General features: G+C 42.3%; 1 protein-coding gene across 1 annotated transcript in view; it reads left to right on the top strand.

Moving 5' to 3' along the window:
* Nucleotides 1–21,862, top strand: part of PTPRF (protein tyrosine phosphatase receptor type F) — a 261,030-nt gene that overhangs the window by 47,930 nt on the left and 191,238 nt on the right. Inside the window, exons 2-3 of the mRNA XM_059821779.1 lie at nucleotides 11,438–11,583; nucleotides 14,313–14,454. Coding sequence (XP_059677762.1) covers nucleotides 11,438–11,583; nucleotides 14,313–14,454 — 288 coding nt within the window. The remainder of the gene's footprint in view (nucleotides 1–11,437; nucleotides 11,584–14,312; nucleotides 14,455–21,862) is intronic.

Genomic DNA, 21,862 nt, shown 5'->3' on the forward strand with positions numbered 1-21,862 from the left:
CTGCAGATATGATATGAAGAGAAACCACCTCCCCATTGCATTAAGGTCTAAGTTGCCTCCCTAAAACTCTCCCCACAAATAAATCAGCACCCAAAATGTTCAGCCCCTCTGAGTGGCTTGCACAGCATCCTTGTGTGATGGTTGACTAAGACAATTCTGTTGCGGTATCATATCAGTTAATTTTAGGCGTTTAAATTCTTTCAAAAGTTTCCATGATTCATAAAGAGACAGAATTAGAAATTTACTGAAGGCAATACTGTGATGACAGGCTGTTGCTGTAGTTTATTAATATCCAGTAATTGTGGCCTTAACACTTGAGTGAACCACGGCTTTTAACCTGTATTTCTGTGGAATAAACAGGTTTCTCCAAAGATCAGCATTTAACAGTGAACACCCAGTTTCTACTGGTGCACAGTTGGTTTATGTATAACCGTCCAGACACTGACCAGAAGTACACAGGGCACATGAGGTTTTAAGGTGTTTCTTTAAGAAGACATTTTAAAATATTCAGTTTTGACTTAAATACTATTTAATGTTTTATATCAGATGTAATAAGTAAAAATCCTGTATTAGCAAAAGGGAAAAGAGGGCTTGAAAATGCCAGTCTGGATGTGAAGATTCCCACCCGTGTGTCTGCAGAGACACCTCAGTACCGTTGAAGGTTTTGCCTTTAGACTGAGCGTATGGTCCTAGGGAAGAGCCTTCAGAAATTGTGAGCAGGGCCTGTTTGCTGAGACGGTGAAGAAACAGGAATCAAAGATTATAAGAGTTTCTGAGCTTAAGTCATTATAAATACTGATAAAATTATACATTTTACCTAACATGTACCCTTGCATTCTCCTCAATTAAACTTTCTACAGATAAACAAAGCACAGTGGGTCTTGCCTGCTGAAATGAGTACCTTGCATCTTAGTTCACTGTATTTCCTGCTAGTATTTAGGGAGAATCACAGCCTCTGCTGGATGACTGCTTTTATTATTTTTGTAATGTAGTTTTTCTACTGAAAGTTACAGAGGTCATTGAACATGTTAAAAGATCTACTTCTTAGAGATTTGTATATTAATCATTCACTTTATTTGGTTTCATTTTGTACGAACTCAAAAGGTATCTATGAGTAACTTTATGGAAGTCAGGAGATGAAGGTGAGGAGAAATGCAACTTGCTTTGAGCTAATGTTTGTAGATTTGATTATCACGAACAACCACACTTGAAGCTGGAAAACTCAACCACTAAAATCGGATTGAAATAGCAGAATCATTTGCCCTGGCTGTTGGGACTCTCTTAAGCATTAAAACCTAATAACAATAAGATGATAAAACAGGAGAGGAGGATGTGCAGGTAACATTAGGTAACCTGTAATTCAGAGCAATCTGAGGAATGTGTTGAATTTGGAATGCCGTTTTCTGTGATCAGGATGCAGTTAAGTGTTTTTTAAAGTGGATGGGAGAAGGGGTTATGATGCATTCACTGGATAAAAAGAAAATTGTGTATGTATCTGAGCATGCAACACCCCACTATATATATATTTGCATTTATTTAATAAGTACCTTGCACCAAGCACTAAAGGACAAAAGTTTCATTTACAACGTGCTGTCATCTTAGTGAAATAAAACCGAAATAGGAGAAATAAGGAATGAATTAGCATTATGATCACCAAGACCCACCGATGCTTTAGTAAGTTGTTGTTAAAGAAATGTTATTACAAGGCTCAAACAGGCTCTTCCTACGTGTAAATTATACAAGAATTAAAAGTGCAAGTTTGAAAAATTGTATTTTGCCAAACAATATTCCTAATGATGACAAAGGGACAGGAACCATGTTTAAACGATGGTGGGTGTATAGAAAGGAAAACATAAGGATATTAAACATAAGGATAGCTGGAAAGCCCACTGGCTTGCCTCCTGCCCTGCAGCAGATGCTTAGCAGAAAAAAATCAGAGTAGGTTTCACCAGAGTATCCTTCCAGCAGGCATCCATCCATGCACAGATATCAATCATCCACGATCATAACAGAAACAGAGAAAGAGAAATACCCTTACTATATATATAAGAATGGGCCACCTCTGTCTTTTAGACCACTTTATTTCCATTTCAAAGTCAGTTGTGAACAGGAGAAGGTCTGTGTCATTCTTGGTTTCTTCCCAGTGTTGTAACAACTGAGCCACATCATCATTTTTTGCATATTCGTCCTGACAGCAGCCATGTGAGAACAGCAGGCAAGTTTTACAGTGGAAGCTGAGGCATAGTTGTGCCTTGGCATATGTGACAGGGAAGGTGAAAGGCAGGGATTTAAACCTGAATTTCACAATTGCCAGGCTCAAGAACTATTCACATTATGATCTTTTCCTGCTTGTGTCAACAACAGCTTTTAATTCATTTAGCCCAGGTACCTAAATAAGGTTACCCATGTATCCCTATCGTATGTGCTTACCTAGTTCATCTCATATCACAACTGTAATTTTTTCCTTCACAAAGGGGACTACTTTCAATCTTAATTTACCCCAAGCCATAAAAGCTTTCAGACAAAAATACAAGCTCCCCTCTCCTACAACACCAGTCTTATTTTTGGCTGCCCTTCTATTTAGTACAGTGGGTACTTGTAGCATGAGGACAGAGATATTTTTCTTTAAAATCTCTCACAGCAGGTGAGTGTTCATAGAACACTTAATTGCAGACGTGTTTAATAATTCATATTTCTCAAACCTGTGTGCAACTCTTCGGAAAAATAGCATCTACAAGAACAGGAGGAGCAGTATGATTGCCCGTTTCTGAATTAAAATTTTTGAATGAGGTATATTTGATGTGGGTGCTAAATATGAAAAAGCATCAGGATTCAATTTAATTTTCCCATTTATTTTAAGAAACCATCTAATGATCGTCTTTTGAAATAAAACAAATTAATATTTGGGTATATGAAGCATATTTATGTTGGCATATATTATGTTTCAGCCACTTGAATTTTTTTGGCTCTTACAAAATTACAAGGAAGCATCTTTTATGTGACCCGTGTGTACTTAATGTGTAGCAAAATAACAAGGATCTGTGCTAAATATACAGGACACAGCATCATTTTTCAAGGCTCTGGCTGGTATTCAAGTCAGGTAATGCAGATCATATGTTACTTCACAAAGGCCATGGTTCATGTAAAAGACACCTTGCCAAGTTAGAGGGAGTCCACAGCTCTGTGCCTTAGCCTTGAAGGAAATCTGGCAAAGGAGACTTTTCTCCCTGGGAAGGTCCATTGGGTTCACTGAGAAGCTGCACAGCCTAAAAAGAACACATGTGATGGTGTGACTCTGAACTGCTCTGGTAAAGAAAGGAAAACCTGAAAAAGAGAACTGAAATGTTACTATTCTGCTACAGATGTTTGACAGGGCAAATTTTAAAATAGCTGCTGAGATGGCTTTCTGATTTGTAACAGTTGTTTCACAACAAGTAAGTTGTCTAGAATAGCGGAGAACAGTGATTTTGTATTTAAAATGTGAATGAGAGAGATTCATCTTCATACTTGGCTGTCTTACTCTGAGTTGCCCTGCAGGAAAGCCATGTCAGTGGCTCTCCAGGAGACCAGAGATTCTGCCTTTGAGGGCTTCAGGTTCCCCTCCCAAACCCATCACATTTGCTTTTGGTGGGGAGGGCAGACAACAGCCTTACTGATTAGTGCACACCTAACTTGTCTGCTTGTACTTCTCTCTCTGGCTTTCTGTACGCATGTTCTCGTGGACCTCTTAACATGTCATTCGAGGGAGCATTTCTTTTGAAAGCATGACACACCCTAGCTCAGCTCAGGACTCTGCATGAGTTTACTGCTGTTTTCCAGCAGAGTGAAGTAGACTTGTGTGTGTCTAAATCTCTGCTAGCATCTCTTCCACACCACAAGGCCCTCCTTGTGATTCACTTATAGGATTATCCAGAAATCTGTGCTTGCTCAGCAAGTGACTTTCTTGTACACTATCAACTGTGAAAGGAAAGTCCTTTTCTTCTGAAATGTATTTTTTTAAAAAAAAAGTTTCTCAGTGAAGAGCATGTCTGAGCAAATTGTTATTTTTCAGCCCCCAGCCAAATAAGATGAAGCCCGTTTCTTTCTCTTGTAAGAAAATACTCTATTTTTCACGGTCTTCCTCCTCAGAACTGTGTTGTTCCCATAAGCTCTCTAGAATAACTTATTTTTGAGCAAAGACCAAACAGGGAAAATTTCAGCCAAGAGGGTGAAAGTTTTCCCATTCTCCTGCCTGAAGCTTATGAGTGAATAGAAATGATGATAGCAGTAATTTCCATTCCTGGTGTAGTGGGAACTTGGTTATGATGGTGAGGAGCAAGAATTAGTTTAGAGCGTGAGGACTGAATGTGCTCCAGGGATCTGACACTGAGCAGAGAGGCCAGGGCGAGAGAAGCTGGGGTCGCTTGGACTGGAGTTATCAAATGACAAATATACCAGTCTGGAGTTGTTACTCAATGCGATAGAGTAAGCAAATGTGGGTGTGATGGGCACCCAGCCATCCAGCACCTCTCCCTGCTGTCACCCAATACTTGCTCGGGAGGTTCTCTCTCAAGCTGATATTTCACAGATTTGTCTATGGAAAACAATCACTTTTTTTTCTTTTTTTAAACTTTCAATAAAAAAATCTTCAGCTCTGCCTAGTCCTTAAGTCATCAGGGAAAAGACAGGATTTCACTGCAAAAGACATTTCAGTTCCTTGTATTTATTTGTAGTTTATTTGAACAACAAATGGTTAAATTCAGGCTTGGCATGTGCAAAATCTTCTGTGGAGACTTTGGTCATTTGGAATTTAAGAGGGGAAAAGGAGGATAACTAGGTTACTGGTTAAATACTGTCTTTTCAGTACATCCTTATTTTTTTCTGGTTGCATTTCTAGGGCTACCCTAAGAGTGCAAATGCTCAAAACAGGTTCAAAAAGACTGCTTGTACCATCACCTGGCCCTGTCCCTGGTGGTTACTACTGCCCTTTGGAGGTGACTAGTGATGTGTCCTACGGTGGCTTCCTCCGGGACGTAGAGTTATAGAGATGTTGGTTGGAGGGAAGGTGTGGAGGTAGTCTAGTCCACTTAACACGCATTTTCCACAGACACCAAGATTTTCATGGATGATCTGTCACACTTCTGTTAGCTCTCACTGAGATAAGTTTTGGGATTCGCTATAACAGTTACCAATCAGTATAAAAATATGTATGCACATGCCCGGCTCTATTATCCTGGGGCCAGGACTCAGGATTTTAGGTTTGCTTAATTAGTAGTTTCCTTCAATTTCAAAACTTTAGGGCATACAAATGTTTAAAATGGCTTTGTAGTAATACCCTTTCCCAGACTGTGTGAGGATTTGGTTTATATACAGGTATACTTTTGTGACCAGTCTCAGTGGATTTAGATGGTTTCCAGAAATCAGTGTTGCTCAATTAAATGTGCAGGGGAAAAAGATTCATTACAACAATGTAAATTCAAGCTGAACAAGGCAGTAGGTTTTTTAGGTTTTACTGCCAGTGAACATTCAGTTTCCTTTTGTTCTGGTTTTTCATAGTATTGATTTTTTTAAAATGTACAAAAGTAAAGTAAGTCCTCAGTGTACGAGCTGGGGAGTAGGTGTACAGTGAGAGATATAATTGCATTGTATTCTTCAAGGACAAAAGTTTTTGGATTCTGCTGTATTTGTCATTTGAAAAATTTACACTATTTTACTAAGATCACAGAGTAAATAACAGAAAATCAAAAGAACAAATCAAATGCCGAAATGCAATAGAAGACATCAGCTCAGCACACTGCATGGCAAAACAGTCAATCACACCGCAATCACTAGCAGCCTGAACAGCAAATTAACATTTCACTGGGATAGATGAGAGGTTGAATAAACACAGATATATGTAAATACAAACTAAATAGAAATAGACATGATTATAGATGAGTAAATATGTGAAATCAGGCATCAGTTAGGCAAGCACACTTAATAATTGCTTGCTGTTCATGTCAGGACAATGTGCCAAAGACTGCAGACAGCAGCCATCGTGTCTTAAAAGGCATTTTTTGGCTTTTGAGCTATTTTATTTGCGCGGTCCTGGGGCTCCCTTCACCAAGGATGGCAAAATTCATCACACCTACATGGGATGAATTTCTGTGGTCAGGACAGATCTGTGATATTCCTCCACTGAAGCTTGTTGAGGACAGAGTATGAGTATCTCCTTCTGTGTGGACAGTGCTGACCTCCATGGATCCACCATCTGCAAAGGCCTTTTGGAAATAAAGCCGAGCAAGCAGCAGTCGTAGAGGTCCAGGCCTGCAGCTTAGAGTCAGCTGGGTTTGGGGTTGGCATGTCTCCTGCTGCCTGTGGTCTGTGCTGGTGGGCTCCCTAGCACATGACCACAGTTTGCATTGAGCACTGGATGTTGCAAGTTTTGAAGGGGTCTGCTGTCCTGCGGCCTCAGGAGTGCCAGGCCACACGCCCCTCTGCTAGGTGTGTCCTCAGCTGGTGGTTGCTTCCCCATGTGGTGCCAGCTGGTCTGACCTTGTCCATCACCCTGAAGCTGTGGTGGGTTGTTGACCTTGGCTGACTACCACACACCCACCCAGCTGCGGGGAAATACCTGCTCCACCGTGGTGTCCGTGGGCTGCAGAGGAGTCTCTGCTCGGTCGCCCGGAGCTCCTCCTCACCCTCTGACCTGGGTTGGGTGCTCACAGGGCTGTTTCTCACACATTTTACCTCACTCCTCACTGTCTTGAGGTGTTTTGCCCCTTCTTAAACCTGTACCAGAGAGGCATCGCCGTGATGAGCTTGGCTGTGCCCTGCTGTGGGGCCACTGTGGACCTGGCTGTGTCTAACACAGGGCAGCCCTGACCTCTCCTCACAGACACCCCCCCACCCCCCCGCAGCTCCCCCCCTCCCGACACCTACACCCCACACAGACAGCAGTGGTGTGTGAGGGGAGAAGTATCCCAGGCCTTCAGCAGTCTCCCTGGTCTGGTCCACACGCGTTGGAGTAGCAGAGCCTGGCCTCTGGGCTTTGTCAGAAGCAGCAATGGGAGTACGTCACTTCGTTGAGCTGCCGTGCGTGTTGCGTCACCCCATGCTATGCTATGGGGACGGTGGGGGTTTGCGTAAGGGGTTAGCGTGGGCTAAACCAGAAGGCGAAGCTGGGATTAAGGAGGGTCCCACAGTTTTAGCAGTGTCTTCAAAGATCACTGTGTAAGGGCAAAGGTGGTAGGTGCCAGCTTGCAGCTGCTGAGGGAGAGGCACCATCTCCCCGTGCCCCCCCCCAGCCCTATCTGATCCTGCCCTGAGCCACTGTGCTCCCTACCCTGCTTGGGAAAGAAGAAAGCTGCTTTCTGCCAGGTTAGGGGCCTGAATCTGCTCCACAGAGGCTCTAGTGACTCTGGAGCTGCTTGTAGGTGTTTGGGCATCAGTGTCTGGAGGCAGGGAAGGGAAGCGAGGGGAATGAGGAGCAGAGCGAGCCCCCCTGCCCTCTCCAGCAGCTGCAAGCTGCCGGACTGGCTCAGCTGTAACTTGCAGCTGCGCCTTTAGCATTTAATCTCTTACACATTAGGAAAACGCATTTAAAGATTGTCATCTTTTGGGGTTGCTGAATCTGTATCCTTCCTAGCTTGGGGAAACTCATCCCTCAGTTCATCAAAAGCTTAGTGTTTAAAGTACGTGGGCTTACAGATGTCATCTCCCTCTCCCTCAAGGACATACTCATGGGCGTGTCCAGAATGCGAAGATGCAGACCCACTGCCAGCTCTGCTGGGGATGTTGGTTCGGTGTTGTCGTGGTTTAAGCCCAGCTGGACTAATCACCACACAGCTGCTCACTCACTCCCCTTCCTCAGCTGGACAGGAGAGAGAAAATATGAGGAAAAGGCTCGTAGGTCGAGATAAGGACATAGGGAGATCACTCACCAACTACCATCATGGGCAAAACAAACTTAACTTGGGGAAATTAGTTTAATTTATTACCAATCAAAATCAGAGTAGGATAATGAGAAGTAAAACCAAATCTTAAAAAAACAACACCTTCCCCCCACCCCTCCCTTCTTCCCGGGCTCAACTTCACTCCTGAACCTCTTCCCCCCCCGAGCGGCGCAGGGGGACGGGGAATGGGGGTTGCGGTCAGTTCATCACACGTTGTTTCTGCCGCTCCTTCCTCCTCACACTCTTCCCCTGCTCCAGCGTGGGGTCCCTCCCACAGGAGACAGTTCTCCACGAACTTCTCCAACGTGGGTTCTTCCCACAGGCTGCAGTTCTTCACAAACTGCTCCACCATGGGTCTGTTCCACGGGGTGCAGTCCTTCAGGAACAGACTGCTCCAGCGTGGGCCCCCCTCGGGATCGCAAGTCCTGCCAGCAAACCTGCTCCAGCGTGGGCTCCTCTCTCCACGGCTCCACAGGTTCTGCCAGGAGCCTGCTCCAGCATGGGCTTCCCACAGGATCACAGCCTCCTTCAGGCATCCACCTGCTCCAGCGTGGGGTCCTCCACGGGCTGCAGGTGGATATCTGCTCCACCGTGGACCTCCATGGGCTGCAGGGGGACAACCTGCTTCACCATGGTCTTCACCACGGGCTGCAGGGGAATCTCTGCTCCGGCGCCTGGAGCCTCTCCTCCCCCTCCTTCTTCACTGACCTGGGTGTCTGCAGAGTTGTTTCTCTCACATATTCTCACTCCTCTCTTCTCCGGCTGCCTCTTCCTGGTTTTTCAGCCCTTCTTAAATATGTTATCACAGAGGCGCTACCACTGTTGCTGATTAGCTCAGCCTTAGCCAGTGGCAGATCCGTCTTGGAGTCGGCTGGCATTGGCTCTATCAGACATAGGAGAAGCTTCTAGCAGCTTCTCGCAGAAGCCACCCCTGTAGCCCCCCCTGCTACCAAAGCGCTGCCACACAAACCCAATACATTCCACCCCTCGCCTCTGTGAATCACATATTTACAAATGATCATTAAAATCTACATTCATAATACAATTTTCACAAACTTCACTCACATCAACAAAAAAGAATTACCCACAGCAAAATCAAAATAAAATCATCACAACACCACACAAAAGTGGACAATTTACACACAATCCACCCCTCGTCCTTTCACCACAATTACAACAACAAAAATTCCCCATGATCATTCTGCACTCCAACATTGTTCAGTCCATATTTTGCCCATTACCTCTCCCAATTACTGTCCTTATCTCGAATTCCTCGTGCCCCACGTTGGGCGCCAAAAAGACTGTCGTGGTTTAAGCCCAGCTGGACTAATCACCACACAGCTGCTCACTCACTCCCCTTCCTCAGCTGGACAGGAGAGAGAAAATATGAGGAAAAGGCTCGTAGGTCGAGATAAGGACAGAGGGAGATCACTCACCAACTACCATCATGGGCAAAATAGACTTGACTTGGGGAAATTAGTTTAATTTATTACCAATCAAAATCAGAGTAGGATAATGAGAAGTAAAACCAAATCTTAAAAAAACAACACCTTCCCCCCACCCCTCCCTTCTTCCCGGGCTCAACTTCACTCCTGAACCTCTTCCCCCCCCGAGCGGCGCAGGGGGACGGGGAATGGGGGTTGCGGTCAGTTCATCACACGTTGTTTCTGCCGCTCCTTCCTCCTCACACTCTTCCCCTGCTCCAGCGTGGGGTCCCTCCCACAGGAGACAGTTCTCCACGAACTTCTCCAACGTGGGTTCTTCCCACAGGCTGCAGTTCTTCACAAACTGCTCCACCATGGGTCCGTTCCACGGGGTGCAGTCCTTCAGGAACAGACTGCTCCAGCGTGGGCCCCCCTCGGGATCGCAAGTCCTGCCAGCAAACCTGCTCCAGCGTGGGCTCCTCTCTCCACGGCTCCACAGGTTCTGCCAGGAGCCTGCTCCAGCATGGGCTTCCCACAGGATCACAGCCTCCTTCAGGCATCCACCTGCTCCAGCGTGGGGTCCTCCACGGGCTGCAGGTGGATATCTGCTCCACCGTGGACCTCCATGGGCTGCAGGGGGACAACCTGCTTCACCATGGTCTTCACCACGGGCTGCAGGGGAATCTCTGCTCCGGCGCCTGGAGCCTCTCCTCCCCCTCCTTCTTCACTGACCTGGGTGTCTGCAGAGTTGTTTCTCTCACATATTCTCACTCCTCTCTTCTCCGGCTGCCTCTTCCTGGTTTTTCAGCCCTTCTTAAATATGTTATCACAGAGGCGCTACCACTGTTGCTGATTAGCTCAGCCTTAGCCAGTGGCAGATCCGTCTTGGAGTCGGCTGGCATTGGCTCTATCAGACATAGGAGAAGCTTCTAGCAGCTTCTCGCAGAAGCCACCCCTGTAGCCCCCCCTGCTACCAAAGCGCTGCCACACAAACCCAATACAGGTGTCTTGGGGTTGAAGTGGTTTCTCCTCTCACCCTTAACTCCTTTTTACATCCCAGCAGCTGTCTCTGCCCCGTTGATAGGTCAGGTTCATTTTTGAGGTGGTCGATCAGAATTTTATTTGAAACGTGGCCTTAGTGTGACTGAATGACATCATGGGTGGACTCTGTTAGCTCCCTCTGTGGAGTTAAGTGTTTTAGTGCTTTATAGGGATACAAGATCATCAAATACTTCTCACTTGGACAAAGCAGTGTTTTAAAATGACCCTTGGATCACATATTGCAAAATTCTCTTGCACAGCAAGTGCAGAAGAAAAATAAAAACATTCAACCTGGGTGCCTAGTTTTATCCATCCAAGTCTGTCATGTAAATCCAGAAGACGCAACTGTATTTTCATGAAACTTCTCCTATTGATTATTAAAATGTTACATGATAATTTTTTTTTCATTTTCATTTTTGCTGAGTCTTTCAGGCGTGAATGTCACTTTGGTTTCTTTGCTGACTTTCACTTTCAGTGATTAGTTTCTCACCAAGCCTCGGCCAGCCTGTGCAGGTTTCCAGGTACTTACAGATTGTAGGATTTTTATGTCAATCCACATCTAAAATGAAATTAAAAGTTGTTATTTGTATACTTAAAACTGGATGGGTTAATTTTGATGAATGTCTCAATAGCTTTCAGGAAAACTAATGTCAATATATGGTACATTTTGTAGGTTTGGTGTATCAGCTGTTCTGTAGTTTCCAGTGCTATGACCATGTTATAAACCTGCAAAAATCCATTTATTAAGAAAAAAATAAATGCACAAATGGTTCCAAATTGTCATATACCTGAATGAATGCCCAGGGAGCTGGGCGGAGCCCTCTGTTGCCCTCATTGACAGGCAAGCCAGGTGGACTTTATTCATTTCAGGAAAAAAAGGTACTCATGCAGAAACTGTGCTTGTCATGTTGCAGTCTGCGCTGAATTTGTGTGGCTGAGGCCATTCAACCTGGATTTGTAGTAGGAGCACCAATTATCTTATAATTTAGATTTAACATGACACATCCCTTGCTTATCTGATGTTGTGTCCTCATGGCGATGATTTGGTTATTTTTCCAGGCAAACCAACGTTTATGAAAGCTCCTGAAGATCAGATTGGGATTTCTGGAGGAGTGGCCTCTTTTGTGTGTCAGGCAACAGGAGAGCCCAAACCTCGTATCACATGGATGAAGAAGGGGAAGAAAGTCAGTTCTCAGCGGTTTGAGGTAATTACAAAAAACAAAATTAAAAATTCTGTAATCAGTCTAATGCTTGCAGGTCTTAATTACACAATAATCGTCATTGCAACACGGGTATCTCTGCATCACTACAATATAGAGTCTAGAGCTTTGGAGTAACTAAGTTTCCTTCCCTGCAGCAATGCAATCTGTAGAGCAGGCGTTGTCCTTTGAGCATGATGCTGGAAGCACGCACATAAGACATCCTTCCTCAGATGGGAGGCTGGGGCTTACACCAAATTGGATGGCAGATGAGAGCTGGATCTATCAGTAACTTTCTGTTTTCATTGTGAAAATTGGCAAGGCACTTCCTTGGCTTGCTATCCCCAGTGAAATTCAAAAGTGGGATGCCAAAACACTATTGGAAGGCTTTCTAAGTGATGGCTACTGCCATCCCTCCCACAAATGCACTTGAAAGGGGAATGGTGAAGTCATCCTGAAAGGTGAATTGACTTCCCTGTGAACTAAAGTCTGAGAGGAAGAAAGAGGGAAGAGTAGGTATCAGAAATGCCTTTGAAAAAGGGTCCAATTTGGTTCATATTTTAAATAGCAAATACATTTTCACTTACTTTCTTCGCCTTTTTCTTCACTTCCCTTTTTTGGAGTTGGGCTCTTTTCTCTAAAACTGCCCTTGGAAATGTGACCCTTCTACCATTCTGCTGCCTTTCCTCTAATCCCCTCTTTGATGTTTTTGCTTTTCTGACTGGAGCACAAGATGACTTTGCTGCCCAGAATGAATTGATTCAAGTCACCAATTTTAATCGTGATTTTGTATGTGAGCAGAAAACCTTGATTAGAGTAATCAATTATTGTCTTGGTTTACTTTGTTATTTTTCCCTAATAAAGGTTTTGTTGTATAGTAACCATTTAAACATTCTCATTTGTAAGTAGATATAACCTTTATAGTGAATTTGGTACTTACTGTGGCTGACCAGAGGGCTATGCCATATTATATGCATTTATATGAGCAATTTCATACCTTTATTCATATCAGTTTTGATACGTAATTGAGGCATTTTTATTGTGTTAGGAGATAGTGAATAATACATTTCTTTTTTTGCTAGGTAACTATTAATTTTACCTCATTACTAAGCTAGTCTTTATTTGGAGGAAAATTGGAATTCAGTTTAAGTGAAAAAATTAATAAACAAATCTGATGCACACATGCTGAGTTACTACCCAAAAGAGGTATCCATCGTTAGCAAATGAACAGCATTTCTGGTCTCAGTGTCTGTCAGGTCCTTAGTATATATAGCTCCCTTCCTCTCATGCAGAGTGTTTGTTCAAAGGATAGTAAGGGCAAAAGAGCTTTTCTGCTATTTCATCTCTTAGCTTTTTAGACCTTGTCACTGAAGTGAATTAATCTCTGCATCTGAACTTGTCTAGTTTTAAAATTTGGCAGTAGCCCTATCTTGTGTAAAGGTTATAGAAAGTTTAGCATTTTGTGACAGTTTCGTATTTAATTTAAAATTGAGTATTTAAAAAAAATATTTGTACTACGGTGATGTTAATATTTCTCGTCCTGTCTGCTGCTACTTGACCCCAAATTAGGGGGTTTTGCAAGCTGTTCCTATTACTTAGAACAGAAGGGCTATTTCTTCTGACTTGAGGGATAACAGATTTTTGGTGATCTTGGTTACCTTTTGATTTCTTCCTGTTTCTCCTGTCACTGCTGAGTCTCGTGGTACACGTAATTTCTCTCCCTCCTGTTTTCACTCATTTGGTCCTTATGCTGTGAGAAGCACTCCTAAACCAGGCTCTTGAAAATAGGGTAAAGGTTTTGCATGGGGGTAATGCAGGTCCTAGGCTGACGACGTACATGTGTATTGAACAAAGTATAGCTTAGTCTCTTCGTCTCCCCCTGCAGTTCCCAAGTGACAGGAGGGGGGCTTATCCCTTTCCCTCATGCTGTCACCATCTGCAGTTCAGTTAATATTTCCAACTTTTGCTGTGCTCAGTAATAGGCGAAGGATGAGTTTGGTATTAACAGTGGCCTGAAGGCTGTGCCTTCACAGCCTGGCCATTAAGGAATAGTGTACAGTGATCCAGCTGCAAACTAACAAGTACCTCTTTCTTCCATGTAGAAGTTAGAGTAATGCATGTTACACGTTAGCAAGATGGATTGAAAGGCAGTGATTTATTAAACAATTTATTATGCTGGGGAAGGAATCATGATTACATCATTGTTGATTATGCCAGAGTTGCAAAGTACCCGATGCTGAAGGACATTAAAAACCCACGCTTTCTGCTGGAGTTAGCATGTGCTGTAGGTGCTCAAGGTTTTATTCTAGTTTTGTTACGGTTTTCCTGGTAATCCCACAGGAGTGTATCATTCTGCTCTTCCATCAAGGTGAAAGTTGGCACTAAATTGCTATCGGTGTGATTAGTAAAACCATTAGTGCAAATATGGCTCAGATGTTTTAAATCATCGGATCCACATCTTTATTACCAGGTTGATAATTTGTCAACCTTAATTGATTCATAAAGAACCTCATTGGATATTCATTTGTTCTGGCCTCCTCAGAGGACAAATATGTTCTTGACTCTAAAATTTTTGCATTTCTGGACTTGGAATGCTTGACTAATTGCACGGTATTTTATAGCTTACAGAGCTTGTTTTGTTTTGGATTTTGGTTTTTAACCCCTGGATTGTTTTGACTTTCAGTTTTTGTTGCAGAAGATACCAGTAAAGAAGTTCTTTCTTTTCATTGTTAAAGGTTATTGAGTTTGATGATGGATCAGGATCAGTTCTGCGGATACAACCCCTGCGTGTTCATCGAGATGAAGCTATCTATGAGTGCACAGCAACCAATAGTGTTGGGGAGATAAACACGAGTGCCAAATTAACAGTGTTAGAAGGTAAGTGGGAAGTTTTTTCATGCCTTAGGTGCTAGAAGTCATGGCTTTGGCTTTGGTAGCTACATGTTGGTGTGGTGCTTTTAAATGACGTGGTGATATTCTAGCTTGGTTTGCAAAAGCTGTGTTCTTCCTATATCAGTTGCTATAATTTCTTCTAGCGATAGAACCTAATACTTTTGAGACAATCCTGAAAGGGTTGCAGATTCTGAACTTTCTTTAAGTGTTTTAGTTGTATTGTCTGATTGAGGTGTGTCACTTCTAACTTGGAGTGCTAGATAAAGAGGCATTTGTATACCTTACTCATCTGTTTGCTTTGATATAATACCCATCCTCAGGGTGTCTAAGAATTGTATCTGACAGAAACTTAATCTATGTTGCTGCACCTGCTGGATTAAATCGGCACAGTTCTTGAATAGATTTTTCAGGTTACTCTTCAGATTTTGAGTTTGATGTGGAATTTAGCTGGGTTTACTTTTCACTGTAGTCACAACTTGTTACTCTGGTTTTCCTGTTAAAGAATAGATTTTGATCCTTGTCTGCTATATGAGCAGATTTGATTTTGCTTGCTATGTTGTTTCTTCTAAATGGAATGTTTTGTGGAAGAATGGTGTGTTAGATATAAAAAGGCCTGTGATCAGTTGGTGAATATTTGATATTAGATTGTCAGAATTATTGTCTGCTTTTAAGGAAATGTGGGGTTTTTTCAGCACATCAATGTGTCGTAGTATTTGCTTATATATAGGATTTTGTAAATGTACTGAGATGTTACAAATCCAGGGCATTTGGCCAAATGGATTTTTAATTTTTTTTTTTAACTTGCATTTACTAAGACAAACAGGAAAAGGCTTAGGCAAATTGCTTGGTGTATATGGATTGATGTAGAAACTTTTGAGTAATGAAAAAACTAGACTGGAAAGCATTTATTGTTGTATGATTTTGAACCAGCGGAGACTGGTTATCCCAATGGTCAGTGTGCCAGCTATACATGACAAGTTTTGTACTGTCCCTTGTTCTCCCATTCCCATTTATAACATAGAGGTAATCATATTTTCTTCTCTGCTCTGTGCCAAAGAATACATTAAACAACTGTAATGTGGTCAGACACTGTGGCGATGAGAATCCTAGAAATCATTCAATACTTGGTTTGATTGTGTATCTTGTTTCTGGAGGTGTGGCATCTTAAAGGATCAGCTTGCTTTTCAGTATTATTAAGAATAGGATAACAGGTGCTATAGACTTGAAAATTATTGGGGAAAAAAATCAGATCGTTTTTGTTACTTCTTGCCTTTGCAGCCATGTATGTGAGTGCATAAAGCTCAGTAGAGCTCTTTCAGCAGTTTACTTGCAGATATGCATTTAAATGGTTCTTGCAACTGGATTTTTGTGATACTAGATCCTTGAACACCCAACTGTTCCAAGCGCATTCCTGTTTCCTTTGGTTGCAGTTGCCTTTATGTATCTTAGATACGTATGTGCATGCACACACACGCTAATAATTTATTTGCTCTGTGTTAAATGTTCAAAGGCCCACAGAGACATGCATTGCATAAAGGAGCACAACAGTATTTCTCAGCTCTGTGTTGCTCCCGCTGATTTCTTGATGAGGTAAAACTTGCAGACCACCACATAAACATGGAATGTTAGGAAACACCAGAGACAGGAAAAGGCAGGCGTGCACACGATTTAAGAGTCACAGAAGCAAAAGTCACTACCAGTCAGGCACAGAGCCTGCTTTTCTGTTTGAAACTTCCTTTAATTGGGAGTAACGCTTGTTTAACATGATCCCATAAGGTCAAAAATGATCTGCAGGCTCGGGGGCTGTGTCTTCCTCTCTAACTGAAGAGTGTCGACCGCTTGCTGGGCACTCTCATAGTGGGTAAAATTAAGAAACATTTGCTGTCTAACAGTTTGTATGTGCTCCTGCATATAGAGTTGTGAGCTTGATTACGGAGGATGAAGAGCTACGTGTGCCTCAACTGATGAAGAAGATGAGTTCTTTTATGATGTATCTGTATTTAAGAAAAAACAGTTTATATTTCTCTTTTCTGAGATTTTCTATGGACAGGTCTGTATTTTTTTTCAGTCATGCTATCTTATTGTTCTGTGTTGTCTGCCTTAGATTATGCTGTTTCTGCATTTTGGGAGTGTGATTTTTTTTTTATTATTAATATTCCTTTGTTCACTTACATGTTGGCAAAGTGGATATTGCAACTTAGTGCCCTGGTTGTGGTTGTGTTTAGTCTCAATGGCCTCCAAAAATAGTGGTAAGTGCCCCACCTCTCTGTTATGCCATCACTTTCCTAACATGAATTTTGTAGAGGTATTTGAAAATGATACATTTCACGTGGAACCCTTGATACCCTCAAGACTGTCAACTAGGATTGGATTTTCCCTCTGCTTCCAGGGTTAAAATAATTTCTATAATTGCTCTCAGGTGGCAGTTTGAATGATGCAGACATTCTGCACTTCCTTTCAAGAATTTGACTAATGCAGTGGTCCCTGGTGCATGACAAAGCTCTGTCATAGACGTCCTCATGGTTACATGCTGCTAAATACACAGCACATTGATTTTTACATTAAAAATCCTTTATAACAATAAGTCTTAATGCTTCTTCACAATTTGCTCTTTAGAACATAGGCCTTAACGTTAAATCCAGAAGTCACAGTCAGGGTTTAGCAGGCTGTTATTAGATGTCTTTGTAGCTAACTAATCTGGAGCTTTATTTTATTTAGATTTCTGCAATGTTTTACAGATCAGAGGCAGATAATCCTTCCTAATTACCAACTTATTCCATTCTGAATATTAAGAGAGAAGCATGAGTCCAGTCTCCTGGAGGAATCGGGAATTCTCACATAAGTGAATCTCTTTTAACAGTTCGGTTCCCTACTACCCTTTCATTCTCTGCTCCCGTATCTCATTTTTCCCTTCTAACTGCAAATCCTGATGTGACCAAACTACGTATACTTAGTGTAACTGAAAATTATTTCTCCTGTTGATAGTAGGAGAAATAGACATGCATATACCTTCTTTTCTCATTTCTCCCGGGTAGCTGATAAGCTGAATTATGTATGAGTCATATTGAACATTTCTATCTTTTTTCCAATTATGACCTGAAGCAGCACAGAAGTATGTTCCTGCCTGCCTGGCACAAGAGAAAAGCAGTGCAGGGAGGGGAGGGCTAGAATCAATAAGCTGACACACATTCCCAAGAAAAGCCTCGGGGACAGTTAGTGGCACTAACAAATTAATAAATATATTATTCAGTGGTAAAGTTGAGAATTACAGAGCTTTTTAAATAGGGAGATTATATGAAATGTGAGTAGGAAGGATGCCAGCGTGGAAGAATGTGGCAGCAGGCTGATTGCAGGAGTATCTATGTGGTGTCCTTCCACAAGACTCCTTGTACGTTCAGCATTGCGGCTGTATTAGAAAGGTGATGATAACAGTGTTTGTCTCTAGTTGCCTGTACACCAAAGTATACCTTCAGTCTGTGGTTTCCAGCAGTCTCCACCCAACAGGAAGATGGGGAGAAGCAATGCAAAAAAAAAAAAAGTCTTCAAGGGGCAGCGAGGAGTATATCAATTCTTTGGGAAAGGAAGGAGGCTTAAATACAAAGTATATTATCAGTCCCTTCTCCCAGGACTTTCCAACTTGGACATTGAGTTAGAGGTTTTGATTTCCAGAATTGGGAAACTATTTAATTGTAACTGGTCCTTTAATGCTCTGCAAGCAGTCTTTTTTCACTCCCCTGTAACCCAGAGCATACAGTCATATCCAAGTGACACTTCAATATATTCAGAGTTTCATTTCCCTTTGTTTTTAAGTAGGTTAAATGAAAATAAAAATGAAAATACCATCTCCAATTTCCATTTCCAGCACAGATCTATGCAAATCCCCTATGCCCCTCTCCCAGACTCCTAATCATGTGGCGTGTAGTTATCTGCCTGGAGACCTCTGCCAGGCTCCACAGGAGAGCAACTCCTGGTAAAGAGGACAGACGGAAGAGCCAGGAAAGGGTTACTTGCACACTGGATTTTAGTCTCAAGGTAACCTGGCAAGTTAAGCTTTACTGGCTGGCTTTGTGCTGACAGAAGTCAGGGAACTTTTGGTGTGTTTCAGTGGAGCCCTAGAAAATTCACGAGTGCAGCGGTTTTCCCGGGGTGGGAAGCACCTCCACCTTATCGTAATTTGCTATTTATTGAACCATGTCATGAGCTTAATTTGTTTCACCATCTGCCAACTGCATTCCAGTTCCTGGGGTTACCCTGTTTGAAATGCTGTAAATGAGAAACATTTGACTGTTACAAATTATTTCTGCAGAGAGCTAGATCTCAGAAGGCCTGAAACAATATGCCCTTTTTGTAAACACTCTTCTAAAAGTGATTTTGTCATTGGAATAGTAAACAGAAGTTAGCTATGTTTAATCCTCGCTTATGTTTGGTTAGTTACAAAAGGATCAGTCGGATCATAGTACTTTGGCTTATGTTTGTCTTCATTGCTTTTGCATCTTTTTGCCAAGAAGAATTTCTAGCAATGTGTTATAGAATTGAAACAATTATAGAAGGGAAATTGAATCCATTCGCATGCACTCATTCTGATTGTGTAAATGAATTAAGGCTCCCCATACTCTGCTGCTCCTGGGAGTGGTAGTATTCTCTTCATGTCTCTGGTCAGGAGAGGACAGCTCTCTCCTGTACATGTTTCATGTTCATCAACTTTTCCAACTTCCTTTGGTCTCTCCCTGGGAAGGAAGACTGCTGTGATGACAGAGGTCCTACTCCTGTTCTTTGCTCTCTACACAAGCAATCCAAATAGTACTATCTTTCTCTATGAGGCAGGCAGTTAATGGACCTGTGTAACTATTGCATTTCCAAGAGTTGCAGGACAGTGAGCCTCCACGTGCTTCACTGCTTAGGGAAATGTCCTAAAATACAGTGAGGCACAGAGACATGAAGAAGCCTGAGGGTGTTTGCTTTGTGTTGGATCATGGCATGCCCCATGCGTGTTAAAAAGGGAAACATTAAGCCAATTACTCATGGTGGCCTCATTGAGAAGTTTAGGTTGTCACCTAGAAGAATGTAAGTCCCAGCTCATGTGGACTTATGCTATTAAAGTATAAACAGTGTTCACAAGGAAAGAGTGTATTGTGCTGCTCGACAGCAGGTCACCTAGTATTGGTCTGGTAAGTCAATTTAGGAGCCCTGTCATCGTGCTAAGAACTCAAGTCATTTCTCAGGTACTGAGCAGTGGCTAGAAGAATCCTAAAAGTTCAGGGGGAAAGAGGTGGTTTCTTGGTCCCACAGCATACAGAAAATTGAGCAGAATTAGTGATCTGTTTCAATTAGACCAAGAAAATTTAGAGAAACTGTTTTACTTGTATCACCATTATGTCCCCTGCTGTTAATACCTTGGCTGCCACAGTATCTGAAGAACTGTTTCAACTATTTAATTTTTGGTATCTATAGAGCACCTTTCATCTCAATCCAGGTGTGAAACTCCTGGTTCTCTTCATTTGATTTATTTACTTTCAAAAATTGGATTCAATAAGAATGTTAGTCTTACTCTTAGAGTTTATTTTTTATAATATTTAACAAGAAAGACTTTCTTGACTGTGAGTGAGAGACAAAGAAGTAATTTTCTCAGGTGAAGAAAAGTTTTAAGTGTTGTTGCTCTCTCCTCCAAACAGGAGAGTCAGCAGATCTTTAGAACGTATCAGACCCAAATGCCATAATTTCCATTTTTTATCTCTGTTTAAATGATTAACTAATGGCACATAACCATATAATGTATCCATGATAGCAAGTTCCATCAGAAGACTGCCATGCACTAAGGTTAACATCCAGGTTCATTCCACAAGTTTATGAAGCAAGAAATACCACCTTTGAAAAGTTTTATATGAAATATCACATAGTTAATGCCAAGCTGAACCCTTTGGAGCTGTGCACTCCCATAAAAGCTTGTGTCTGAAAAGGTACTGACCTCTTAATCTTGAGAACGTTTTTCTTTCACAGCAAGTGTCTGTTTCTGCATATTGCCTCTCAAATTAGGTCCTATGAGGTTACATCTGTAACAGGATGGGATGTTGTCACGTTCTTATCAGCAAGCTAATGGCGTCAATGATATTGCAACACCCAAAAGCAGCACCTGCAATTCAGGAAGGACTTCCCAGATAAAAGCAAGTGAGCTTTAAGTGTCAAACAAACAGGAAGGCAGTATATTCTACAGAATTCTATAAAAGCTCTAGCACAGGGTTTGTGTTGCCAAGTACTATGTAGCTTGAAGTTGTAAGTATGCAGTTGTAGTAGTAAGTGTGCAGTTATATCCTGTAAAAAGACTTCTCAGAGCTCCTTGTCTCACACAATTGATTTATTCCAAGTTGATTCAGCAGTTTATAAGCGCTGACTTTGGTACTGGAAATCATGTTCATTAAGAATTTTTGTCACCAGTAACGGTTGTCTCCCTTCTACTTGCTCCATTTCTCAAATCCCTTGTGAAGACATTCGGAAATGTGGATCATCATTCAGAGTCTTGTGGCAACCTACTGGTAACTTCTGTCTGTTACGAAAATTGGTAATTGAGCCCTGGGCATTATTTTCTTTCTTTTCCTGGGCTCAGGGTGTAGACACAGTTTGCTTCTCACTCTATGCTATCTTACAGCTTCCTGGGAGATTGTCATGGAAAGTGTGTCAGGCTATTCTCCTGCTGCTGCTCTACTATCAAAATATTCAGCCTATTCCAGTAGGTAAATGAGGCACAAACAGATTAGTTTAACTGTTTGGCAGAGACGCACTCACACAGGCAGGTTCCTGTCTTGTTGGGGAGGTGTCCGTGTGGGTTGCCATCTCCCAGCTGAGACCAGGGATGGCCAGATGACTGCTTCTGCATCTCTGTTCCACTTTGAAATCAGACAGGTTAGATTAAATTGTCTGTGGTTTAAACTAATCTGTTTTGACTCTCTGTTGGAACAGATCATTGGTCCCAGCTGGGAGGCAGGAACCACCAGCACTGCCTTTCACGTCAGTGCCGAAAGGCTGGCATTCCCATATGCCCCGACCCCATTGATGTGGCCACAACAATGTCTGAAAGCTTAGACAGGGCTGGGATTTTGATGGTGTCAGTAGGCAGTAAACGAGGGCAAAAACCTTGGCTCAGGCCTAGTCTAAAGAGAGTGGTAGTCTAAAAAGGGCGAGAGAGTGGAGCAACAAAGTGAAGGCTGCCAAGGAGGAAGTGTGTGTCCCTTAAGCTTTTTGGACTAAATACTATGGAGAAAGAAAAGGCAAGAATAACATAGGTATAATGTAAAGGATTGTAAATCTTGAAGTAAATGCATTCATTGGGAAAATGAGGGTGTTTAGGTTGAGATGTGTGCTAGCCGATGTCCTAATCTGTACCAGAAAGTGGCTAAGT

This window comes from Gavia stellata, chromosome 10 (genome assembly GCF_030936135.1).
Source record: "Gavia stellata isolate bGavSte3 chromosome 10, bGavSte3.hap2, whole genome shotgun sequence".
NCBI lineage: Eukaryota > Metazoa > Chordata > Aves > Gaviiformes > Gaviidae > Gavia > Gavia stellata.